The sequence below is a fragment of the Rhopalosiphum maidis genome, chromosome 3 (genome assembly GCF_003676215.2).
Source record: "Rhopalosiphum maidis isolate BTI-1 chromosome 3, ASM367621v3, whole genome shotgun sequence".
In the NCBI taxonomy this organism is placed as follows: Eukaryota; Metazoa; Arthropoda; class Insecta; order Hemiptera; family Aphididae; genus Rhopalosiphum; species Rhopalosiphum maidis.
Genome location: NC_040879.1, coordinates 54510001 through 54535132, shown reverse-complemented (window position 1 = coordinate 54535132; position 25132 = coordinate 54510001). Strand labels below are relative to the sequence as shown.

Genomic DNA, 25132 nt, shown 5'->3' with positions numbered 1-25132 from the left:
TTCGTCACCGCGGTCGAGTGTCGATGATCATCCGTCATCATCCGGCCATCCTCGGCCGTCGCTTTTTTATACGTACTACATTGTTTTTTTCGGTGAGAGAAAGTCGACGTCCAGTCTCGTGTGTACGACGCGCTCGCTGCAGGATTGCTTGTTTTGAAAAGCACATATAGGTACGCTTAAAAAAATACCTTGGCCGCCGGCACTGGTTGTCTACGCACACGCACACACACACGCATACACTCATATATATGATATTCAAGTACTCCACTGTATAGATATACATAGTTATGTGTAAATTGTACATAGTATTGCGAAACAGCTAGTAGTACGCTGCCGCTGCGGTATAGGATATTCATTCGGTCGATTTAGTATATAATATCATATATTATTATTGTCGCTGTCGTTGTTACCTACGATATGTTCGGACGTTTACGTTTTTCTGAACGGTCATCGGTTTTAACGCCATATCGCTTTTCTCTTTTTTTTTTTCTGACGAAACGATATACGAACGTCCGTCGTCGTTCTTCGTGCGCATACGATTCGTCTCGTATAATTATTAAAACAGAAACCTCTGCCGTCGCGTCCGTCTTGAGAACGGTGTCAATCGTAATAATCATCATCACATCGTCGTCTCGGGCGCAGTCTGTAGATACGTCGGTGCATGTATATGAGCGACAGATGACTACGAATAACTCATATTATAATAATATGTGCAGCACGGCGGGACTGCGACGACGATTTTTTTTTCGTTTATGCGCTCGCGTTTAACTTTCTCTGATTCTGTTGCAAATGCGACGCGCCACGTGCGGTTAACTTTCGACCGTAAACGCGCAGCTTGTGGCTATTATTATTGACGGGTTCGACATGCAGCATCAGGATTCGTCCGACGAGACTTCTTCCCGAAATCGTGGTCTTGCGCACATCCAAGAAAAATTTCGTAGATTATTCATATACTTAATGCTGCAGGCCACGCGGTCGTCGGTTTTTTAAGTGCCGACGAGAATGACGTGGAAATCGTAGCTGCCGCATAAACAATTAGCGTGCGAACTCGCACAGCAATAATATGATTATATCGTTTATTTGTACATATTACGAGGGTATGCTATCATATAAGGAGATCACTCGACGATGGCTCGAAGTGACACATTTTCTTATTTTTTATATCTCAACTGTGGCCCGTAAACTAAGTAGGTATAGGTATAGGGAATACTGTTTTGAGTGGTTATTACGACTAGAAACAAGTAGGTACTCCCTATGGCGTTTTACATAGCCATACATTTTAGCACATTCGCATAAACTAACAATATATGACTATATATAATATATAATATTCAAACTACTGCAATGATGCTATCAAAACCATTGAAGAAAGCAGATGAACCACATACTGTTGCAAGCTAGTAAAATGTGGCTGTACAGACAAAAACAAAAAATAAAATCGATCTTAATCCTTCACCAGTATATTTTGTTTTTAGTATAATAATATTAATCAATACGTATATAATATTGGTTCTAAGACTTCGTATACAAATATTAATCATTACTTATAAATTAATTAACGAAGATCAATTTACTTATTCTATTATTATGCTTCACAAATCAAAAATAAATGCTTGTTATCTCCTAGTACCTAAAATTCAATACCTATTTATTATTTGTTATTTTATGACAATAATTATGTGGTTGTATGCTCATGCATTTATCATCATTTACTTTTAACTTTCAACTTTTTACATTCAAAAAATCACCGCACATACCTAAACCAGAACACCATGTATAATCGGTGGTACCAACATACAATATCTAACTTAATTATATCGATTTTTATCTTACAAGACTTTAGCCAAGTTTCCAACACATCGTGGCTTTTTGCGTTCCGTAATTAGTAAAAAAATGTTGGTAACACGTTACCTATACGTGTTAAATGTATTCAATTCTACACGACACGAGTCGTTCAACCTACGTTTCATAGTGGAAACTCAGTTGTATAACTCTCACAGTGTCTAAGTATTTCTAATCCTAACTGAGGGTACTGCCAACGATGAGCCACTAAGATGCCAAGAGCGATTAATATCGTAATATAAGTATACATTGCTAAATTTTTTTATTTAGTTTTAGCGATTTCTGCAGGTATCGTAAATTCATAATCACAGCAGTAATTTTTTTTTTATATTTGTTTATGTATATATCGTTTTGTTCATTTAAAATTGTGCCTTTGCGGTTCTGCTAGGATGAAGTTCTCACCTCTTTAGAATTTATATTCTCGTTGCCTTACTTAACTTTTTACTTTTATATAAGATGAGTTTAAGATGTGTTTTATACTGTATTTATTTTACTTACACAATTGCATTGACGTCAATAATATTATATATCGACTTAATTCCTGCGCACGCGCCACATACGCGCCCGTGTTTGCTATACACACTTGAACAAATGTTACACCGTGATTCGAAAAACCGATACAAGAAAATCGCATAGTGTTCCTATGAAAACAATTTTTCCCGGAAAACCTTTTTACGATGATGTAAAATGTATACATAATGCATATGCGATGTAGATGACTTTCGAACATCAAATTATTGCCGAACGCGTGTCCCCCCCCCTCCACAGACTAGTTACCATACTATTATACTTACTATCGATTTAACCGGTTACGCCTCGTAGTTACGTTCGAATACATATACAAAAAATACAAAATTAATACAATTATAATCGTGATCGTTCTAAAAAGCGTCAGGAATCTAACGATACAAATCGATATTGGCTCGGATTCCCACCGCCACAGCCAGTATACCTTGTTATTCTCACCCTAGGTATATGCAGTATATAATAAACGGATCACCAAGGTTACGTGTGCGACGCCGCACAGTTGCAGGACACGATATAATAATAACCGCTAGAGTTTTCGTCATCGGTAGTCATCGCATTGTCTCGTCTCTATAAACGCAAGATTCATCGACAGATATATTTTTGTCGGAAACGCACTCGTATGGTATGACGCGGTTAAAAAATAATAATAATATGTCCTACATAGAAACATGTATATTATATATATAGTTGGCCGTACATCATATACACTGCTTGTACTACTGGTGCTGCAGTATATACGCCAAGGTTTCGCGCTTAGCCGCGCCTCCTTGACATCGATATTTGCCTCGCTGTCGTCGGGGGACTTTCGCGAACGGCGTTACACCAACAGCAACAGCGGGCAGTCTTCTTTGCCATGTTATTTATAGAACGCACGGCAGCGCACAGCTTCTGCCGGCGGCACGTCGTATATATACAATTTCGTTTCATGTTTTCCGATCAGCGCGACAGCGCCAGAATACATATTGATAGTTATACTTAATAAAATGCGATCCAACGACAGTCTTATAATATCAATATATCCTACAGTATATATGATATGTAGAGGCTATCGGATATACGTGTGTCTCTTTTAATAATAATAACCACAGCTCTGACACTATTTTCACATCTAACGACCTGTAGGTACGCGTCGTAGTAAAAGCCAGCGAGATTATGAACCTTGGTCGTAGGTGGTTACAATTGTACACGCGATTACTATACTATAATATACAAATAGTTTGATAACGTCCACGACAAATGTCAAGTCATAATTTTAATACTTAAACAGATTCGGTCAACATTGATACATGGCGTTTTTTTTTTTTTTTTGCAGATACTTTAAAATGGCGAAGACGGCATCGCCGGCTCCGTCAGCCGGTTCTTCGGGCGACCCGCAGCACCAAAAGCCCGGACCGAAGCCAAAATATTCTCACCAGCAGTCGTCTTCGTCCGCGCCACCCTCGTCGACGTCGTCGAACTCGAAGCTCCCGCTGCCACAGTGTAAAGTCAAGCGAAACTACGCTTGCGCCAAGTGTCCGTACTACACCCAGAACCCACGCAGCTTTCTGCACCACCAGAAGAACGTACACGCCGAACGACTTAAGGTATACGAATGTTCGCACTGTCTGTACGCGTCAAAACACAGCCAGAAACTGCAGCGGCACGTGCAGATGGTCCACCAGTCGAACAAAAGTGGCAAAAATAACCACGGATTCGATGACAGCGGCAAGCCGCTCTTGGTGCCGCCTGTCCGGATCCGTGTGCAACGTTTCGAAAAGTTTACGGACCAGCATCTAGCCAAGTTGGTGATCGTGGAAGACGTGGATGTCGACGAGACTGAAGTGGTGACCGGTGTCGAGGAAGAATCTGGTACCGAAGAACATATTGTTTCCGGCGTCGAAGAAGGGACCGAGGAAGAAGCCGAGCCCGAAACCGAAGCCGATGCCGAGGAAGACGAAGACGAACTGGACGACGAGGAGGCCGGCGGAGAAGAAGAACAAGACGACGAAGAAGAAGACGAGCCGGAGGACGAGGCGGACTTGAGCAACGACGGTTCGGGAGACGCGGACGACCGTGTGCCCGCGGTCTCGTTACTGCAGACGGCCCCGCCGACACCACCGCCTGCGGCGTCACAACCACCGCCCCAACAACAGAAGAAGTCGTACAAACAAGACAAGCAGTCCGTGACATTTATCCAGTGTTCCGTGTGCCCGTTCGGCAGCCACAGCCGGACGCTGGTCAACAGACACGAGAAGTCCGCGCACCTGAAGAAGAAATTCTTCCGGTGCATGAAGTGCAACTACGTGACGCACATGCGGGCCCGGTACACCAAGCACGTCAAGTACCACACGATGCCGATGATCAAGTGCGACGACTGCGACTTCCGGACGCCGTACAAGTGGAACCTGGACCGGCACAACCGCAACCACAGCGTCATAGCACCGGGCACGTACAAGTGCTCGCACTGTTCGTTCTCGGCCGACATCAAGCAGAGCCTCACGGTGCACGAGACCAACCACCACGTGCCCCCGGTCGGCGGCGTGTTCCCCGCAAACGGCACCAACCGCCGCCGGTACCGGGTGGGCGCATCCGACGCTCCTGGCTCGGCGGTCGACGGCACTGAGGTACGTACATCTATTGTGTAACGGCGAAATGCCGCGTATCGTGTGTTAGGTAATAAAAATTTAATGTGATATGTACCTAACCTAACGTATAATACTGCAGCAGCTGCGGGTTTGTATAAAACGTATTTATACAATATTATTATTGCTGTCGTCTAATTACTTTTCGGTTCTATATCCGCCGAAATATTCATTGAATCAGTACACCTTTCTCTGTCATAAATGCCTTGTCAATGTTCGTTGTCACTACTTATTATTTATAATAATAATGTACACTCACTTATGTGACATGTGTTCCCACTACTGACAAAGAAACCTCTACACGCTCTGTTAGACAGTTAACTGCTGTTAACTACTTGTAGAGTTGTTTTCGGGGTCGGAGGAAGTTGCTTATACCACCTTCAATTTTTCTATGTAATTTTACCCACCTTCCCCATCTAGATATGCCAACAATATTATTTCAGGAATTGCTATTACAAAATACACATTTTTTTTTCTTTAAGTTATCGCATATCTTTAATGAACTTTTATGTATTTATTTAATATTTATCATTTACACGAAATTGGTACCTCCGATTTATTCAAATCCATAAAATGAGTTTTAAGATTTATATAAAAACTAAAATTATATTATATGATTTTCAAGTATATAATATAACGAATTACAAACTTATAGGTATGTTAATGTAATATTATTTACTTACATGCAGAATCTTTTTAATATTACTTCACGTGTGTATTTCTTATGCGGTACATATGCGTAACATGTGTACAATTTATTAAATTACTATTACTTATTATTTATTAGAAAAAATTTTAAATATACTAACTTATGTTCCCTACAATTTTGAAATATTAAATGAGTCTATAATACGTCCATTGGTGCCCAATGAGATTTTTAGATAAAAAATTTATACAGTAGTTAATATAGTAAACTGTATGCCACGTATAGATTTTAACATTAGGCAGATGGTCAACTATGACGTAAAGAATATCGGAAAATTAATTTTTCTATTAAGTACACATATTATTATGCACTTATTAAACAATATTAATTTAAAGTATCTACCATAAACTTCACGAACAAGTTCTTTAGTTAATAAATTTAGTTTATTATAATATAATAATTCATAAATTACATATGATGTAAGTTTTAGCTAAAATGAATACCTACTTTAATTAAGACTTTTAAAAGTAATATGATAATAATATGATATAAAATAAAGATTATTAAGTGTATCGAATTAATATAATATAATTAAGAAGATAACTAAATAACTTGCTGGATGTTGTACTGAGAAATGCATTTCTTTCGATTATAAACTGAAACATAGTGCGAGTTTATAATAATATGCATTAATGGTTGTCAGTTCTAAAGACTAACATTTATATAGATTTAAGTAAAACTTATTCTCAGTGAACATGCTATTTGTTTGTATCCTTAAATAATTTTCTCTATATAGTACGTTCGTACACATCAGAATTTTATGTTTGATCGACTATATATATACTTTATATTTATTACTTTATACTATATTTATTTAATACGAATTTATTCATAATATTCTAGCTTTTTTTCTTAAGCGGATTGGGTTATGTTAGGTTGGGGTCGTCTCTGTCTTACAAACATAATATATAACACAACAAATTTTTGTTAAGCAGTTTAAATTTTGAATAGTAACTTTAATAATAGAGTGAATTGACCTATTATTAACTTATAAAAGTAGAACATAATTTATGTTTAATCATATTTTTTGTATAGTATGTTAATTTTTAAGCATGTTACAAATTTGTTAAAGTATACGTTTGTAAGACAGAGACAACAAATACGGGTGTTATATCCTTTTAAAATACTTTTTAACAGAGTTAATTAGTACTTTTGTATTTTGCATAACATTAAATAATTTAAAATCACTTTTTTAGTCATATATACTCAATGCAGAGTAATTACTTATTAGCTGTAATGCTACTCCAGTTTTGGAATTAACAAAACTTTTAGAATATTTACTGTTTTCCGCGTTATTTTATAATTATTAAATTATATTATTATAATATATACTTAATTAACATAACAACGGTATTGATCTTACAACCCCAACATTAATATTATTAATCCATTAAAGGTCGGTGATAAGATTTAAATTGGCACGGTCGCATATAATACCGAATCTGGGAGAGCACGATACTTCATGCTTTAGTTATTCAATACCATTATAATTTTTATTTGTGAAGGTTATTGTTAGCTACCCATTTGTGTGTGTGTGTGTGTGTGTATTATATCTTTTATGCATATTGTATAATATAATTCATGTTTTACTCCTACATATCGTCGTGGTGTGTTGCATATACCTATAGGTGATTTACAATTTAGGAAGTTTATCGGGGATTTAGGAGGGTGAATGAATATAATATCCTTATAAAAATAATAAATATCAATTTCCAATGTATCAGGTGTAAGTTTATTTTATATATTCTACAACAAATAATGTTTACAATTCATATTTGATTATAGTATATTATTATATAGTCTCCAAGTACCTGTTATACATTATATATTTTATCACCTGTATAGTTTATGTAGGTATAAGAAATTATATTATTTTTAACAATCCTTTAAATTATAGACGTACCTATAATATTTTCATTATTGTATATTTGTACCGATGAATAGGTTTCTTTATTTTGAGCGTTCAACATTCGGTCATCATTGGCGTGCGCGTTCTGCTGCTAAAATTGCATGTTGTGCGCATTTAACATCGCCATTTGCTGTCGTGTTCGACTGCTGTTGTGTGTTTCTCATTGTATATAAGTATGTATTTATTACGGCACCATCGAAAAAATTCCTTCCAATTGCCTATATTATGTATTGCTGTTGTATATACGTCATCGTCATGCAGTCATCTATTATTATTCTTTCACAGTGCCGTTCGACAGATCTCATAGTTATCACATACTATCAGTGACAATATAGGTAGCATAATAGATATAAAATTTAAAATATAGTTTTTAATTTTTATATAAAAAAAAATTATTTCATTAAGTAACTTCCCCGTATTCTGCAATGAAATAAAAAAAAACAACCTAGTGTTGGTATTATAGGTATGATGGTTATAAACATAATCAGTTGGTCTCTTCGCTATTTCGTTACTTTTTCTTGTTGGTGAGACTTTATTACAATTTAAGGGGGTATCATGAATACTGACGTTTGAATAAGCTTCAAAAAATTAATACAATAATATAATAAATTATTTCTGTTGTAGACCATGTAATACACATATATAAATAATAATGAATACTTTTTTACGCATCGCAAATAAACATTGACATTATTTTTTTTTAATAAATATATTTTTTATTGTATATATTGATTATTGACCGGCACAAACACACTATTACTTACTAAAAGGTCCTGGATACCCAATGTCATACGTAATTTATATGGCATTGGGTGACTGGCCATTTGTCTCACTCAGAAACTATTTCCATATCAGGCCTCGTCCTGAGACTGGCCTGAGCTTCACCAAGTGTGTGTCATTTTTATGAGCTTTTTTATGCATTTTAATTGTTACAATTTTATTCGATTCTGTTTTTGTATATACCTAATGGTGTTTTAATATTATTACTATTACAAGTTTATAGCTAATAGAGATTCAAGTTTTATTGAAGTTATATATGTATCATAATTTTTTATAAGAATGGCTCTGACCTTCTGGGAACTTATAAACCTAAATATTACATTTCAATTATTAAAGAATTCGTAAAGTAATCACCACGATCTTTTTCTATAACATTTCCCTGTAATATTGAATATAAAAATGTAATTTTTTCCGTAAATTTCGATCGAAATCGATAGTTTGATATTAAAACAATATAATATATATTATATACGTATCAGTCGGTGGCTCACCGCAGCTATATATTATATAGCGAGTACGGATATGACGTATACGCGTTTTAGTTGGTCGATACTGACGATAATATATAGGTAATATAGACATTCCCCAGCTATCCTCTACAGAGCTTTGCCGTGGTGGCCCCGTAGTGCCAAAGACTATTGTGATTGGAGGGTCGCGGTTCAGCGACGGGGCGGCGCGTTATATTATACGCTATTGTTATATATATACGGCTCGATAAAATTTAGATTATATTTCGCCGCCTCAACGGAGCGGAAACTGCCGTTTATACACCGCGGACTTGTGTCATATAAATATAGGTATATATATTTTATACAGCCGGCATGGTGAAAAGAAATACAAAACTATACACCCGTATAATAAAAATAATAATAGCAATACGAAATTCTCTCTCGTTAGTTTCTATCAATTTTGGACGGCGATGAACGATGGAGTTGGCTGGAGGGTGGATATTTTCCATAGCGTCACTATCATAAGCGAAACTATGGGTCAGGACAATGCCTGGCCTAATCCCGAAAGGGCGTTTTCGTTAGCAAATATATAGATATAGACAACAATTTAAAATAAAAACCAGAGTAGTCTCTTAGCTGTATAATACAGGTATCGAGTAGATCACTGTATTGGATATTGTGATATTTAAGGAAAACGATTATGTGCGATGACGGTCTTTAATACTTTAATTTTAAATTGTGTGTAGTAAATAATAATAAACTTAATGGTAAAAGTTTGAATAATCCATGACAATACAAATTTTTAAAACACAACATTTTGTAAATACCTATCCAGCTTACAAAATAAACTAAAAATGTTTATGCTTTAAGCATGTGCACTTAAAATGTCTGTAAATAAAAATGTATATACTACTTATTGTATGTATTTTTAAACTGTTTATAAAAACTTATGAGGTGCTTAATCTTATATTTTAAAGTCTTGGCTATGAGAAATTAAAACTGCATGTTTGTAATAAAATTCAGATGATTGTTTTCCTCAATTATTTTGAAAAATATTAGGAAATTACTACTTTTGACACCTCAACACTAGATCCAATTTGTTACTAAAAACTTTCCTCGAATTTGTAGATCAAAGTATATTGTTTTTTTACTACAAAAAGTGACTTCAGGAATAAAAAACAACTCACAATCTATATAAGTGATGATTAATACCTACCAAGTAATATTACACTTGCAGAACTTAGCTTTCTTGCAGGATTCAATTATCACAAAATTGACAAAGAACAAATTGATTATTTTCGGGTTAAAATAAACTTTAATATATTATATATATTTAAATATTTTTTTTATGTATATAATATAATATTAATAGCATAACCTATATGTACTTCTGTCACGTTGACGCGTCCTTCGAAAACGGTTTTGCAGCGAACGTCGCAGCTTGCACAACACATTTCAATGCACGCACACCGCGCAGTCAGTGTGCTGTAGTGTTTATCAATTTATATAGGTACATGATATTATTATATAGTACTGCTTAATGTGGTATAGGCATAAAAATTATAACACAACCATAGTAGCAGCAGCAGCAGCAAAGTAGTAGTAGTGGTGGCGGTACCTATACTAACAGTCCGTTCGGTGAGCGAGAAGTATATCCGCGGCCGCGAGTTCGTTAACAGTCGTTCGTGCGTTATTAACTAGCTGTAGACGTATACACGCGGTAAACACAGTTGTGAATACACTTGGACGGGACGTAATTATAATCTAATTAGAACAATATTACAATAGTGCCGTCTCCGCCGCCGCTGTCACCATTCGTATATGTAGATGAGGTATATGATATTATTGTATTCAATTTATAAATGTAGACAATTTTCCTAACTTAACTTCGGCCGCTTAACTGGTAACCGCCTATAATACGTGTTTATTGAATTTCATTCTCCTTCGTTCTACACTTCTACGCGTCTTGGACGTTTAAAATATGATATGATGAAAAATTCCTACGAAATTTATTTATTTGGTACAGTTTTTTTTTATGGATAGAGACCGTTGTCGTTGTCTAGTGTCCGGCTTGATAGGGTTGCGAGAAATACTTAAGCGGTGGTACTTACGCTGATATTGCGATTAATTGCAGTTGTATTAATTTGTGAGATTGTTGTTTTTGACCAAATATCGAGGAAAATAAAAAGTATACCATTTACCTGTTTACCTTATTTCTTTACATTATTTATTAAGAAACGCTGTTCGTAGTTCGTACAATGAATCTCCAATACAGGTTAGGTTATGTTATTGTTGAATTGAAAGTCACTTACCATAAACTCGAGAATTTATAAAGGTTTACCATAATATTATGTATTGTGGTAGTCTTTTTTCACATTTCTATAATTAATGTATTGTATTTTGTTTAGCATGTAACTTGTGTTTTTAAATTTTTTATAGCAACATTAATTTTAAACGAATAACTGCTTGAACGAAAATTATAGTTTCAGTAGTTTCTGTGAAGTTGTTGCGACAGGTCATTAGTGACCCCAGATCTTATAACTCCGGAGTATTGAACGAACCATATTTTAAGCGCGTCCGCGTGCTTATCGTCCAGAGTTCTAAAAAACGATAACCTCTAGATCGCCTACATTATGTGATGTATCGTATCATACGCATATGCGTAACACTACAAAATAAAATATTTTATTTATTAACATATACATCATACAACGTTATACTGCGTATAATATCATGATATACACGTGCTTCTGCAGCAGCAGCCAACAACGGCCAGAAATGTGTTACACAAACACGCCGCCTCGCGTTATCTAATCTGCTGCGTTAGCTGACGGTTCAGCCGCCTCCGGTCTCTCATAGGAATTACTACAAATATGTATTATATTAATATTGTATAACTAAAAATTGTAGTTTCTGTACTATATTATAACTTATGATAAAAATATATACATCAGTATTTAGATTTGCACATCTTTCAATTTGCTACATAGTATACGGGGTATGTCATAATAACACATGTTATCTTATTTTGTATGTACTGTAGTTTATTGCGGTGTACTGCGCTCATTTTTTTTTTACAATATTTAGTATGGTCGAAACTTGTTATGTATACCTATCATCTATAAGTCGCGTCGACGTGTGCAATTAATTGTTATACACCTACACCAACAGGGATACTTAACTGCGGTTATTCCATGCATTGATTAAAATTAAAATTGTCGTTGTTTATGTTATTTAAATATAATAAAAAAACAATATTGCGAGTTTGGCGATGAGTATCTACGTTTTTTGTTTTTGGTAGTCTGGTGACTAGAATTTCTTTTTTATCTAATACAACACGCAGTAAACTAGTAAACTGGAACCAAGGTGCTGAATGTTCCCCATTAATATTATGTTTTGTTCCGCCTATATATAACTAACATATTATTGAAATATTTTAAATGCTTATATTAATATTAATTTGTGTGAATAATATAATACACTATAATAGCCTGACTTTATCCGTAAAAAAATTAAGAAACATAAAATACCGCACTATATATATAAATAATATATATGTGTGTGATTTAGTGTATATACCTCAATTCACAAGCAAATTAATGTCGATGTATATCTTGTTTTGTGATCTAATTCGATCGAGATGGGTAATTTACCTGTGGAGGTTTAGATACAGCACTTGATTTATTTTCAAACGTATATTTCTAAGAACAATTTGACATTTTTGCAAATATTAATCGATCTATGTATATAGATTATATATAAAAGTATTTTATTCCTGATAGCAGCTCTATTGATGTATGTAAAATAAAAAATATTCAATTTTTCTATGGCAACCTATAATATAACTTATAAGGGTTGGAAAACTAATATGTTTATACATTTTGGTGCCAATTGGTTCAGTCATTTTCAAATCTATAAGCGCCATATAAACTTACATTATGTTTAATACATCAAAATATAATTTTTATACAACTTATATTAAGATATTATTTCTTTATTATCTTATACTCAAGGGCGGATCAGGGGGGAGGGCACTGGGGGCAAGTGCCACCCCCGTTGGATAAAAATAATATTAAAAAACATACATTTTTATCATATTGTTTTTTCTTTTTTTGTGGGGGACTATATCTATATATTATATATAATTTTTCCTATAAAGTGCCCAGACCGTTAATACATGCTGGATCCGCCCTTGCTTAAACTGTGACATATAATCGAGATATTTAGAAAGTAATTTATTTTTATAACATTCTATTTAATTTAAATTTTTAAAGTTATGCTTTGTTGTATGAAAAATATATATGTATCAAAATTAAGTAAAAGGATAACGATAATATTGAAATTTCGCTTCCCTCTTTTAATAACCATCAAAAAAATGTCTGTCACCACCACTGTTCTTGTATTATAGAGATTTCAGTACTGTAACTTTTATATACATAATTAGCATTTTTAGTGAATTTATACATATTATTCAATTTTTTATTAGAATAGAAAATTAATTAGAAAAAAAACAAACAATTGTTTTATTTATTGTTCATCTGCTCAAAATGTAATACCTATCTAATTATACTTATTACTTATTTTTTATTGAAAGTTCTTAGCTTATATCATTAACGAATTAATCCTAAAATTGAATTTATTTCAAGATTTTAACGGAAATATTTTACTTTTTCGTTTGTGTAATTTAAAAAAAAAACCTTTTTCTTTTGTTCAATCTTTAGCATTTTAAGTTTGGAAACATTATATCACTGTATTGTTACTTGAATGGATCATCTCTGTGGTACGCACGCACATCCACGTCACTATTCGTCTTTTTGTACCTATACAAAGCACCGGCGCCGCTAGTTTTTGTTTCCGCCGAATATACCGTCTGTAATCCGGGTCAGCAGTATATGAGTATCGAATGTTATTATTAACCTTTTTTGTGAGAGTAACTGTTATAAAATATTAACTTACGAACAACGCACTAAGACTGGAAACCTTATAGTTATTAAAACACGTGGTCGAGATTTAGGAGTAAGTGTCTGCAGGTACACTACAGTGCATAAATGTTACAATGAGAATATATATATATATAACTAAAACCAAAAATATATACCTCCCCGCGCATGATTTGTTTCGATTGGGATTTCGGTGTGAATATTATATAAAAACATCCTAGTCTAGAAATATGCCATATGGCATATATTGAATTTGATAAACCTATAGAAAGGTTAGTCATAAAAAAATACGGGTTTTCAATAAAATATGATTATTAACTATACCTAATTTACTGGTTACTAAATATCGTGTTAAATAAACATAATGTGTATCATATATTATGCATGTTTTATCAATGTTTTTTCCTACCAAATACACGATTGTAGTATATATATGTACCATTATATAAATATTGATTTTTCACGCGAGTTTCTATTACAAAATTTTATTTGCTTATTCATTAGCAATTGAACATTGAACTTTGTGACCATGTAATCAGAAAAAGTTACATACAAAAAAAACTATTTTTCTGGAGTAGTTTAATTTTTTTCTCGACGGCATATCTCTTTCCGTTTCTATTATATTTGTGTTATAGACAGTCGTTTGGCCTTTGGTCGCCATCGTCGTCGCCACGGCTCGATGTTCTCTCTTTTATTTGGTGCGAAGCGATAACCGGCTGCGTATCTCTGACCCGATGACGGCGCGGTTCCTTTAACTATATATAACTGTTATCGACAACAGTTTTACCACTCCTCATCGTTGTATTATTGCGTGTATTTCACAAAAAACAGCTGCCGTTTGCGCTATTCGACTGTTGTGTACAAACGTAAATAATTTACATCTAAATTCTGTTTAAATATACTCTTGAAGAGGGGGGCTACGCATGCTACTCACAACTCCAATTATAGCGAGTCCATACATTTTCGGAATTTGTACATTACCTATACAATACATAATGCATTAATATTTTGCTATTTATAAAATATGTAATTGAATAACACTTTGATTTAAATAAACTTTTAATAAACTATACAAAATAAATGTATAATAAGTATTAGCAGCGAGCAATAAAAGATTGTTTATTTTTTTATTAATATAATGTACATGATCGTCTAAATTACCCAAAATATAAACAGTGTATATAAACCTACACTGTCTGGTACTGTCACTATTACGTAGTTCGCTAAGTGTGCATTAAATATGATCTAAATACACACAATGCATACTATATGCATTGTATTCAAGTGCGTAATTGAAGATTACCAAAGTGGTGTTACGTGCAATTAAATTTATGGTATCGCCTCACCACCACTGATAATAAAGAAGAGAACGCTTTACCTACATACATTATCTGGCAATTTTAAATTTTAAAATGCTCATAACTATCTTTAAAATGAAAGTAGATAGGTATAAAAAAAACTTACGGAAGTTTATAAGTCATATTCTTAATTTTAAATTTGATAATATATAGGTCATTTCACTCTAATATTAAACAGACTTAAATGGATTCTTCAGAACATAAAATTTGCTATTTTATACTTTGGAGTTTGGATGACCGAAGAGTGAAGACAATGCATATGGGTGTAGCACCCTCTTAAATATAATTATAACTTCAAAACACACTATGACAAATTATATTGTAAAATAATAATAAATAATATATACATTTAAATAGATTCAAAATTTGTCAAATAGAGGATTGATAAAATTGTTTTCTTTATTATAAACCGTACTCGCAACCGCATATTATGACCATTATGGTAACAAGTATATATTATATAGGTTGTATAGACTTCGATCACCGTGTATAATGTATATGAAGTATATGTAGGGATGTTCTATCCAGTCATGCGTGAATATATTATCTATGCGGGTATGTGGTTTCCCAATAGTATAACGTCATATTTTGTATCCAAAAAAAAATCGACAGTCTTCATAATCGTCGCAGCCCGCTACAGTGACGACAAAATAATAACTACGCCTTTTATACATTATATTATGTACATTCGCGTCGTATGATGTGAGTTGTGCGCGTGTGTCGTTCGCTTCGGCCTAAACGTGTTTTTGCATTTTTAGGCCACTCGCATTACCATAATATAATGACAATGATATCGTATTGTATATGGTCTTACAACGATCGCAATATTATTAAACTCGTCGTTGCATCTTGTATATATATATTATATTCTATGATATGATATGATATTACGACGGTCGCTTTATATTTATGGGTGTAGCCGTTTTTTGCCAAAATCGACCTTGTCGTTTACTGCCAGGTCCGTGTATACGATATGATATACTTTTCCATTTTCCACTGAAATGAAATTTTCAATTTCTTCATATTCGTCATTGCACTTTGGTTATTATAAGAGTTAAAATAACATTTTATTATTATGCAATTTTAGAGTTAATATAAAAAAAACTGTAAATTTCTTGCGTACTCTGCTGACAACTAACAGATAAAAATAAAAAGGGGGAAGTAGATAACCGTTCTGCAGTACAGCAGATGTCGAGTATACCTCGTCGTTGAGTACCTTCCTAAGTCATTCAAGTCATTGTAATGCAAGGACTGAAATATTGTATGAGTACAACACACTTTGTGTAGTATGAAATACTAAGTGTGTTATACGAAATTAAAAAGTGGGTAACGGCTTAACTGATTTTTACAGTTTTTTTTTTATTTTATTTATAATCGATTCATTCGTATAGGTTACATATTAATACATATTGTATACGATAAACGATTCTATGAAAATACTAAATATACGTAGGTATTTCATAATACGCTAATTTTTTTTTAATTTCAGTATTAACTATATGTATAAGAAACTTTTTGTTAATTGTTTATCTTTTTTTACTTTTGCGAACATTTTTTTATTAATATTTAAAAAAAAATAAATAACATTTTTAAAATGGTCTAACTTGTTGGTAATTGTGGTAATCAAATAACTATTTAAATAATAACTTTGAAATGTTAATAATAAAAAAAAAACAATTAAAAATAATTAAACATTTCTCATACCTATAAATAGTTCAAAAATAATCTAAATATATATATATATTTTTTATAACAGATAGTTCATAAAATACAAAGATTTCAATTTTTGGCATAAAATAACAATTGAACATTATTGTGTAACGTACACGGTAACGTAAAGATAAAAAAAGTGGAATTATATCCTTTTATGACCACGTTTCTAAAGTTCGGTCACGATTATTTTTGGATTGTTTTTGGTAATTCGCACCAAATGACGAGCTCTCGTCCATCACATTTATTTCCCTTAAGCGTTCATTATAGTGTTTTATAAAAAATTTTATGTATTTTCGTCGCAATTTATGAGAAATATTAGTACACATTATAAATATAATATGTATTGCGAAAAGGCAATATAAATAGTTATTCGCTGACCGGATATATAGATCGTTGGACGTTAAACTTTGATTTTTCCGTAATTGGATCATTCTGACATATTCTTTAAGTAGATAGTATTGTTCTATTTAGTGAGTGTCGATTTTGTATATACCTACATAATGCACATGTTGACTCAGTGTAAATTAATTACGTTCTATAATATACCTTCTATGGCTAATATGTATTGTATTGCGATATCGCTATGTAATCACAAGTGGACACAAACAATTAATACCTTTGAAGTCGTTTTCAAACGTAAGTGGTGATACTACTACTCATTCAATCTTATAAGGACGAGACGAATCCGAGGTCGTCGTTTGTTTCAATCTTCTGTGTCCGACGAATTATAATATATACTTACCTCTTAATTTGTAAATTTTTTTTAAAGCAGTTTCGTTTCGTTTTTTTCTGGTGCATGTTCCTTGCAGTTATTATGTGGCATAATGATTTACACTACGTATGTATTATTAAAATTAAATTTAATACAATTTGATTACTACTGAAATTAAGAAATACGCATATAATATGATGATAGACGGCAAACACGTATAGTGATATACACCACAGGAACGTTGCAGTGTCGTGCAATCTATTCCATTCTGGAAGTTTACTGTTTTTCTTAGAGAAGCTCATGTATTGTTTTTGTTATCACATATTTTATGAGACGAAAATGCGTCTGATACAAAATTTTTTCACAATTTTAGTCATTGCAACATTCTATATATTATATTGTTTACGTAGCAGCCTGTGTAATTTATATATTATACAGTATAACACGTTTATGGTATTATAACTAGTACACATCGTTATTATATAAAATACAATTGCCGGCTTAACAAAATAAAGTCTTTGGAGACTATTACTCTCGAGTTGCCAATCGGGTGTATTATCTATATGGATTAACGTGCTCTGGGTTAGGTTAGGTTGACCCTACTTTTTTTTTTTCGTTTTTATTGCCGACGTTTACTACTTTTATGAATGTCAAACAAGCGAGTTATTATTATTATTTATTGTAACTAATGTATTCACATTTCAGTGGGGAAAAAAACATTTAAGTTAGATCATAATAATAATTTCTAAAATATACTTATTATTTGGTATACATTAACATACCTTATTAGTAGCGGGTATTAGACTAACCACTAATGTATGAATAGATCAATCCAATGAAAAGTAATTATGTGCAGTTTTCCCAAAAATATAAATATCAATTAGAGTGCGGTGTTATTTGCTGTCACTGTATAAGTTAAAAGTGTATGAAAAACAAATTGTTTATTAAAATTAATTGCTATACACTTTGGGTTATATAGTACATGCTTGTACGTATTTATTTTATGTATTTAATTTATTTTCTACAGTTGTCTAAGCTCTATAGTAATGCAAAATAAACAAATCTGCTTGATCCGCTTACACTGCTCATTAAACTAGAATATTTTTTATTATTCTAGTTTAGATATTGTAATTGTGATTTAATTAACCATTCAATTAGAAACTGCTACTATTAAGTACTGATTATTTATTATAGTGTTGTGCACGTACGGGGAGTGAATCGTACGTATTATATGATACTTACTTTTAATGGATATCGCAATCCTGCAAAAGTTCCTGATATACCAACCCTTATAGTATTATATATTTATAATATGTAATTATTGTATAACAAACAAACAAATTAAATCTCGTTAATTTAAAGAATCGTTTATGGTTTTCAGATCGTAACATACGAGACGACCAAAGAAGGCGGTATCGTCGAGATTATGACCGAGACAAAGAGTGCCTCGCCGTCGGTATCCGCCAGCGGTGGTGGCTCAATGTCCAAGGTCGCAACGACAAAGATCGGAGGCACCAGCAGCACCTGCACAGTCGTGAAAAAGACTACGACGACGACGACTACCGCCGCTTCGTTGCCGCCGGCGCCAATAAAGATAATTTCCGTGACCAGTCCGCCAGAGGGCAATATCAAGACCGCCGAGCAAAAGCCAGCATCACGACGCCGGCCCATGCCCAAGCTCATACCGATCGTCGATCAGCAACAGCAACAACAGCGACGCGTGCCCACGGTTGTCCGCATGCGACTTCCCGCGACGACGACATCGTCGACACCACCTCCGCAGGACAACGCTTCCGTCGTCACAGCGGACGACTACTACAGCTTGACGGCGGGCCAGAGCGCGCTCAGCGATTTCGCGTCCATTATTGATGACGCAGATTGCGCGTCGGGCCCGTTCAACTCGACCGGCGGCTTGGCCAACGCTGCCGGCAGTGGCCTCGCCACCCCCGGAACTACGGCGGATAGGCGGCGGAGTAGTAGCAGCGCCGGCAGTAGCAGCACCACCTCGTCGCCGAAGAGCAAGACAGCTTCATTTTTCGACAAGCTCAAAGCCAAAGTGGATGAGACCGCGGACTTGACGTGCAAGGTGTGCCGTCACGAGTCCAAGTGTCTGTCGGAGTTCATGCGACATCAGCGGACTCACGGAGCCAACGGTGATGACGACGCCGCTACCGCAACCGCGGACAGCCTGAAGATCGAACGTACTGCGACGACGCAAGAGCGGACACCTACGCCACCACCGCCGGTTACAGCCTCCGAACTCAAGTCGACCAGATGTCAGCGGTGCCGGAAGCGGTGCAAGACCAGTGCTGAGTTGCTCGTGCACTTGGCCACTTGCCGAGGAGCAAACACTGCCGTTTCCACTACGGCCGCAGCAATCGACATTTCGAGTCAGTCCGTCGCCGCGAAAGAAATCGTTACCGACGAAGACCTAGACACGCAACAGCATCCGATGGAGAACAAGATTTTCGTGTGGAATACCGCCGCGGTGACGACACCGCCTCAGGGCGACGACGATAACGATGACGACTGCGATGAACGAGATTCCGTTACTGTGACGGAAATCGGAATGCCGCCCAATGTCGAATCGCCGTCGGCGGACCGAGAACCGCACGATGAGTCGGAAGACGACACCAACGATACACCCGACACTAATAATCCATCCGACCGAGAGTTGTTAATAAAGCATCAAGAACAACTAAAGCACGCAATCAGAAAGGAAGGAAAAATGTACAAAACGGTAAGTTTTTTAGTTACTAGGTATTTGACGTTTACTATGTATGTATAATATATAGTATACAGCAAAGTATCCATGAGCCTATTTTGACAATATTTTGATTATTAATTACTATTTTGGTTGTGTTACTTGATTTTAGTCACACTTTTTTTTGAAAAAAATAATCTATTATTTCACTTTATAGTTTTTACGTTTAACAATGATCATATAAATATCGTTGGGAGGTCTTAAATCTTTTGTTTATACATTTAATCGTAAATAATATGATTTTTTTTTTTTTGACAATGTGTATTATAATATGTCATAAATCATAAAGATACCTAACAATCAATTTTAATGGGAAATAAAAAATATTTATCGAAAACTATTTAAGTATTATGTTCACGTCGTTTCAAATATATTTTCTATTGAAACGTACTTAAAATTTACTTAACGTAACTGGTGTAATTGTATAAACACTATAAACTTTATATTTAAGTAAAAAAGAATTTAAGAATATTTTATTTTGTACTTTTGAGGCTTTGAACTATAATTTTAACATGCCATAGTCTAAATTAATATTTAAAAATATACTTTATAAATTCCATAATTCCTACAAAAATAGTTTTAATTTTAATATTTTTTTACGGCAGCTTTTTGTTAGGTTAACTGTATAACAGTGATATAATAATAGTAAATAATTTTATAAAATCGTTTATATGAATGATAAATTCATATTTATATAGGTACATTTAAAATTCCGTCAATGTTTGCGTACATTTATTTTTACAATAATTTTATTCTTACACATTTTGCAATTAAATATATTTAAGTTTTTTGAAATAAAATACTATACAATATGTAATAACGATAAAAATAATTAAATATATTACTAGAACCAAACTCATTTACAATTTTTATATTGAGAGTTTGAAACTCATTCCCTGTAAGCTGTAGGTATATTTTATAATAATGTATCCATCTGTATAGCGATGTGACCAAAAAATAATAAATGTTATAATCACTAATATGAATATCTCATTTACGTTTAAAATTTAAATAGTTTGTTTATTGTATTATTTTGTCGACAGAAAATTTAAAGTGTAAATAAACGTACTTATAATCAACATCAATGATATTTAAAATAATTAAATATTTTATTTAGAGTAAATATTGAATAAAGGCTGACCTACCTACCTACAAAAAACCTTATATATAGTGCGCACGTATAATACGTATAGTACGTTACACAGCCAATAATCATATATTATAATATGTTGCATGTAAGGTGTGGACACTTAGGCTTAAAACTTTGCATATCCCGCGATTTCAAACTTGTAGCATCTCTCGAGGCTTTACATATATTGTACACTTGTATGCCTAATTTTCGAATATGGAAATGTTCGGGGATGATCATCTCTGTACCGCATTACAGTTAAGCAATATGCTTGAAAGAGACCAAAACATATTCTTACGCGCTATTTCGTCCATACTAGATATACTTCCCTCCACAAATCAACATTTACAAAGATTTCGTTAACCAATTTTGGATTTCTATCCAAACTTTAACCAGTAAAATCGATTCCCCTCAATACTTTCAATATGCCTTTTCGCTTTACTTCGCTTCCATGCTATCTCAACTTATTCATAGCAAACTATTGTGACAATATTTATTTTATTTTTTATTGATGATATAAACTCAGCAACTATGGCCATTAGTTACAAATGAAATTGAGTTGAAGTATTTACAGTTCTTACAAATATTTTATTGTATAAATCAACTTGTTTACTATGACATTTTTTTTTTTTTTTACTTATCTCGTATACTTACTAATGTATAAAATATAATAAAATTATAACTATTCTGCAGGTGTTCAAATGCCCACACTGCACGTTCTGGGCGGCCACCGCTTCGCGGTTCCACGTGCACATCGTCGGCCACCTAAACCGCAAGCCGTTCGAGTGTTCGTGCTGCGCGTACCGGTCGAACTGGCGCTGGGACATCACCAAACACATCCGACTCAAGTCGGCCAGGAAGGGTGGCGCCGAGGAATCTGTGGCGGTGGCAAACTCGCACCAGGGAGCCAAGGTGCTGATGACAGACGAGACGGGCCGCCGGAATTACAGCAAATACAACCGGTACCTGACCGTAATGGAAATGGACATAGCTGACGGGGCGGATAAGGCGGCCGGTGGCGAGTGCGAGGACGGAAAGGGCGTCCGCAAGTCCGTAGGCGGCGGCATCGCTAGAAAGCGGCGAGCACCCGCTTTTGTCTATAACAAGGGTGCGACGTCATCGCTCAAACAGCACCAGTCCCAGACGTCTCTGACAGGCAGGGCCGCAGCAGTGGCGGGACAGTTGAAAAGGTTCAAAGCCGCTGCGATCCGGAACCAACAGCTGAACCAGCACATGACCCACAACGCGGCGGCGTCGACGTCCAATCCGCCGTCGGCTACTGGAGGCGACAACCGCAGCAAGACCGTTTGGAAGTGCAAAAAATGCTTCTTCAGGTAAATAAAATTATTATAATATGATAAATATCTACTATGCACGTGATACGGGTTGACGATGTTTCTATTTCACTGCATATACGAACATTTTTCTGATGGCAGTAGAAGAGCTGAAGAAATTTAATATAAGCTATTTTTATCAACTTATAAGATTCTTACTCAATTTTTATTAATACTATACCTAGTCCTGTCCAGAAAGGTAGTGTTGTCAATTTCCTCTCCCCATACATATACAATATATATCTATAAGACTATAGCACAATAAATTACATCACCAAACCAAAAAGAATAAAGAAATGTGCTAACTAATAGGTACCGAAAATAAAATAACCACTAATCCTTATTATACCACAAATTATAATACAATATTATTTACATAGAGTGTCTGCACTTTTGCAGTGCACTATAATATTTTATTTTATTCGCCTGTGACCCGGGCTCCACGTTTAGCATACGTTCGCGTCATCTATAAACTAATCTAGTTTTGTAGGCTGTGTCTGAGTTGACCTATTATCAATTAAAATCCACATCATTTACGTTCATACGCCGGATATTTTACTTTATTTTTATTTTTTTTTTCTGTGATATGATGATCATTTTAAATCATAATATTTTATATACTAGTAGATTGTATGAAAATTGAAATATAAAAAAACCGACGTACGAATGCTGATAATATTTCTTATCTTTAAGTTTAATAACAGGTCAATTGAACTCAATTCATTTTAATATTAAAGCTAACAACACAAGATTGGTTTGGCTAAATGCAAAATGTCCATGTTGCGTGTGGTTCACAGAGTGAAAATAAGAGCACTGATATCACTTTTAATCAATTTTATTCATATTTAATGACAAATAAAATAGTAACGGATAACCACAGTATGTTTAGGTTCACATCAGCTGTGGTTTTAGTTAAGTAGGTTTTATTGATATTTACAAAAAAATTTTTTTATCAATTTAAAATAATTTGTATTTTAAATAATATTAAAAAAAAATGTATGTGATTAGATTATATTAACGATTTTATTTACTATTAATTGTAACAAAGGGCTTGGGTTCATAAAATGTATTAAAAAATATCGAAAGAAAACATCAACAATTTTTTAATTGACTTACCTACGTACCACGTAAAACCCATGTTTTATTTAAAAAGTATAATTTTGGTTTTTAATTAATGCAAAATAAGTTACAGAAACGTTTGTTCATTTATAAAATACTATATAATTATAAATTTTGAAAAAATGATTTACGTATAAATTATTGTAAAATTCAGAAAAATAATATTTTATAAAAACGAATTTATTTTCTCAAATATATATATATATATTTTAAATTAGTGAAATGTGCTATAAAAATACTAAATATAAATAACATTTAAGTTGTAAAATATACTTTTATAAAATAAAATGTTGAAATATGCAAATGCGTACAAATCTGAACATTTAACTTATTACGGTAGAACAAAATTTTTTTCTAATTCATTCCAAATTGCTCTTTTGTATTTTATATTCCAAGCGTCATAAAATAATATAATATAAATATTGAACATATTATTATAGTATTATACTAGTATAATCTTCAGTCATTAAATAAAAAGGTTATGCTTATATCTAATCTAACTACACATTTAACGAGATTTTAATGTTGAAAACCAATTTTGATTCATTAACAAGTTTCTATGTTTCAATGTTCTAATTAAAGTGATTTTTAATATTTTTTGAACTACTTATAGTATGTTGTACGTAATGTAAAAATGTAAATATAAAAAATTGCATAATTATGTAGGTAGTTAAAATGTTAATGAATAAAAATCCGTTTTAAATATTAAAATTTCTCCAACTTATATATTCTAGTTTTGACCGACGATAACATATTTTAAAAAGTTTTTGTGGCATAAAAATAGTGACTATAATTATTCATTGACATTTGACATGTGCCTAGCATGTATGAATAGCGGAACAGTATCGGAATTTTTTGTATTGCTAAGTGCATCGACTATTTCATTCATACGGACGATAAAATGTTCAGATTAAAACCACAACACTTAATATTTCAATTTACTTGTTGCATATTGATAGGCCATCAAAATTTTTATGTTTTTATTGTAATTCAAGAATTAAGCAGTGACTTGAAATTTCCAGAAAATAATTATATTAACATAATACAATTTTCAAAATATTTTAACTCTTTTTAAGCTATTTTTAGGTATCCTTTTAAACTTTTTTTTCGATTTGTTAAACAAATTATTTTTAGAGTCAATACACTTATTGAAAATCTAACATAAGGTTGCAAATACATTTCTATTATAAACTTCTAAGATTTAAATTGTTATTATTTCTTTTATTAT

The 25132-nt window shown here is 33.5% G+C and overlaps 1 protein-coding gene across 4 annotated transcripts in view; it reads left to right on the top strand.

The window, feature by feature from the left end:
- LOC113559426 overlaps positions 1–25132 on the top strand; it is a 69810-nt gene that overhangs the window by 33299 nt on the left and 11379 nt on the right. For 3 of the 4 annotated variants that reach the window (XM_026965244.1, XM_026965241.1, XM_026965242.1), the window contains exons 2-4: positions 3683–4973; positions 18940–20298; positions 22145–22785. In XM_026965244.1, the coding sequence (XP_026821045.1) occupies positions 3693–4973; positions 18940–20298; positions 22145–22785 (3281 nt within the window). In that variant the 5' untranslated portion in view covers positions 3683–3692. Of the gene's footprint in view, positions 1–3682; positions 4974–10520; positions 10668–18939; positions 20299–22144; positions 22786–25132 lie in introns of those variants that run through there. The other variant, XM_026965245.2, reaches the window with a different exon arrangement.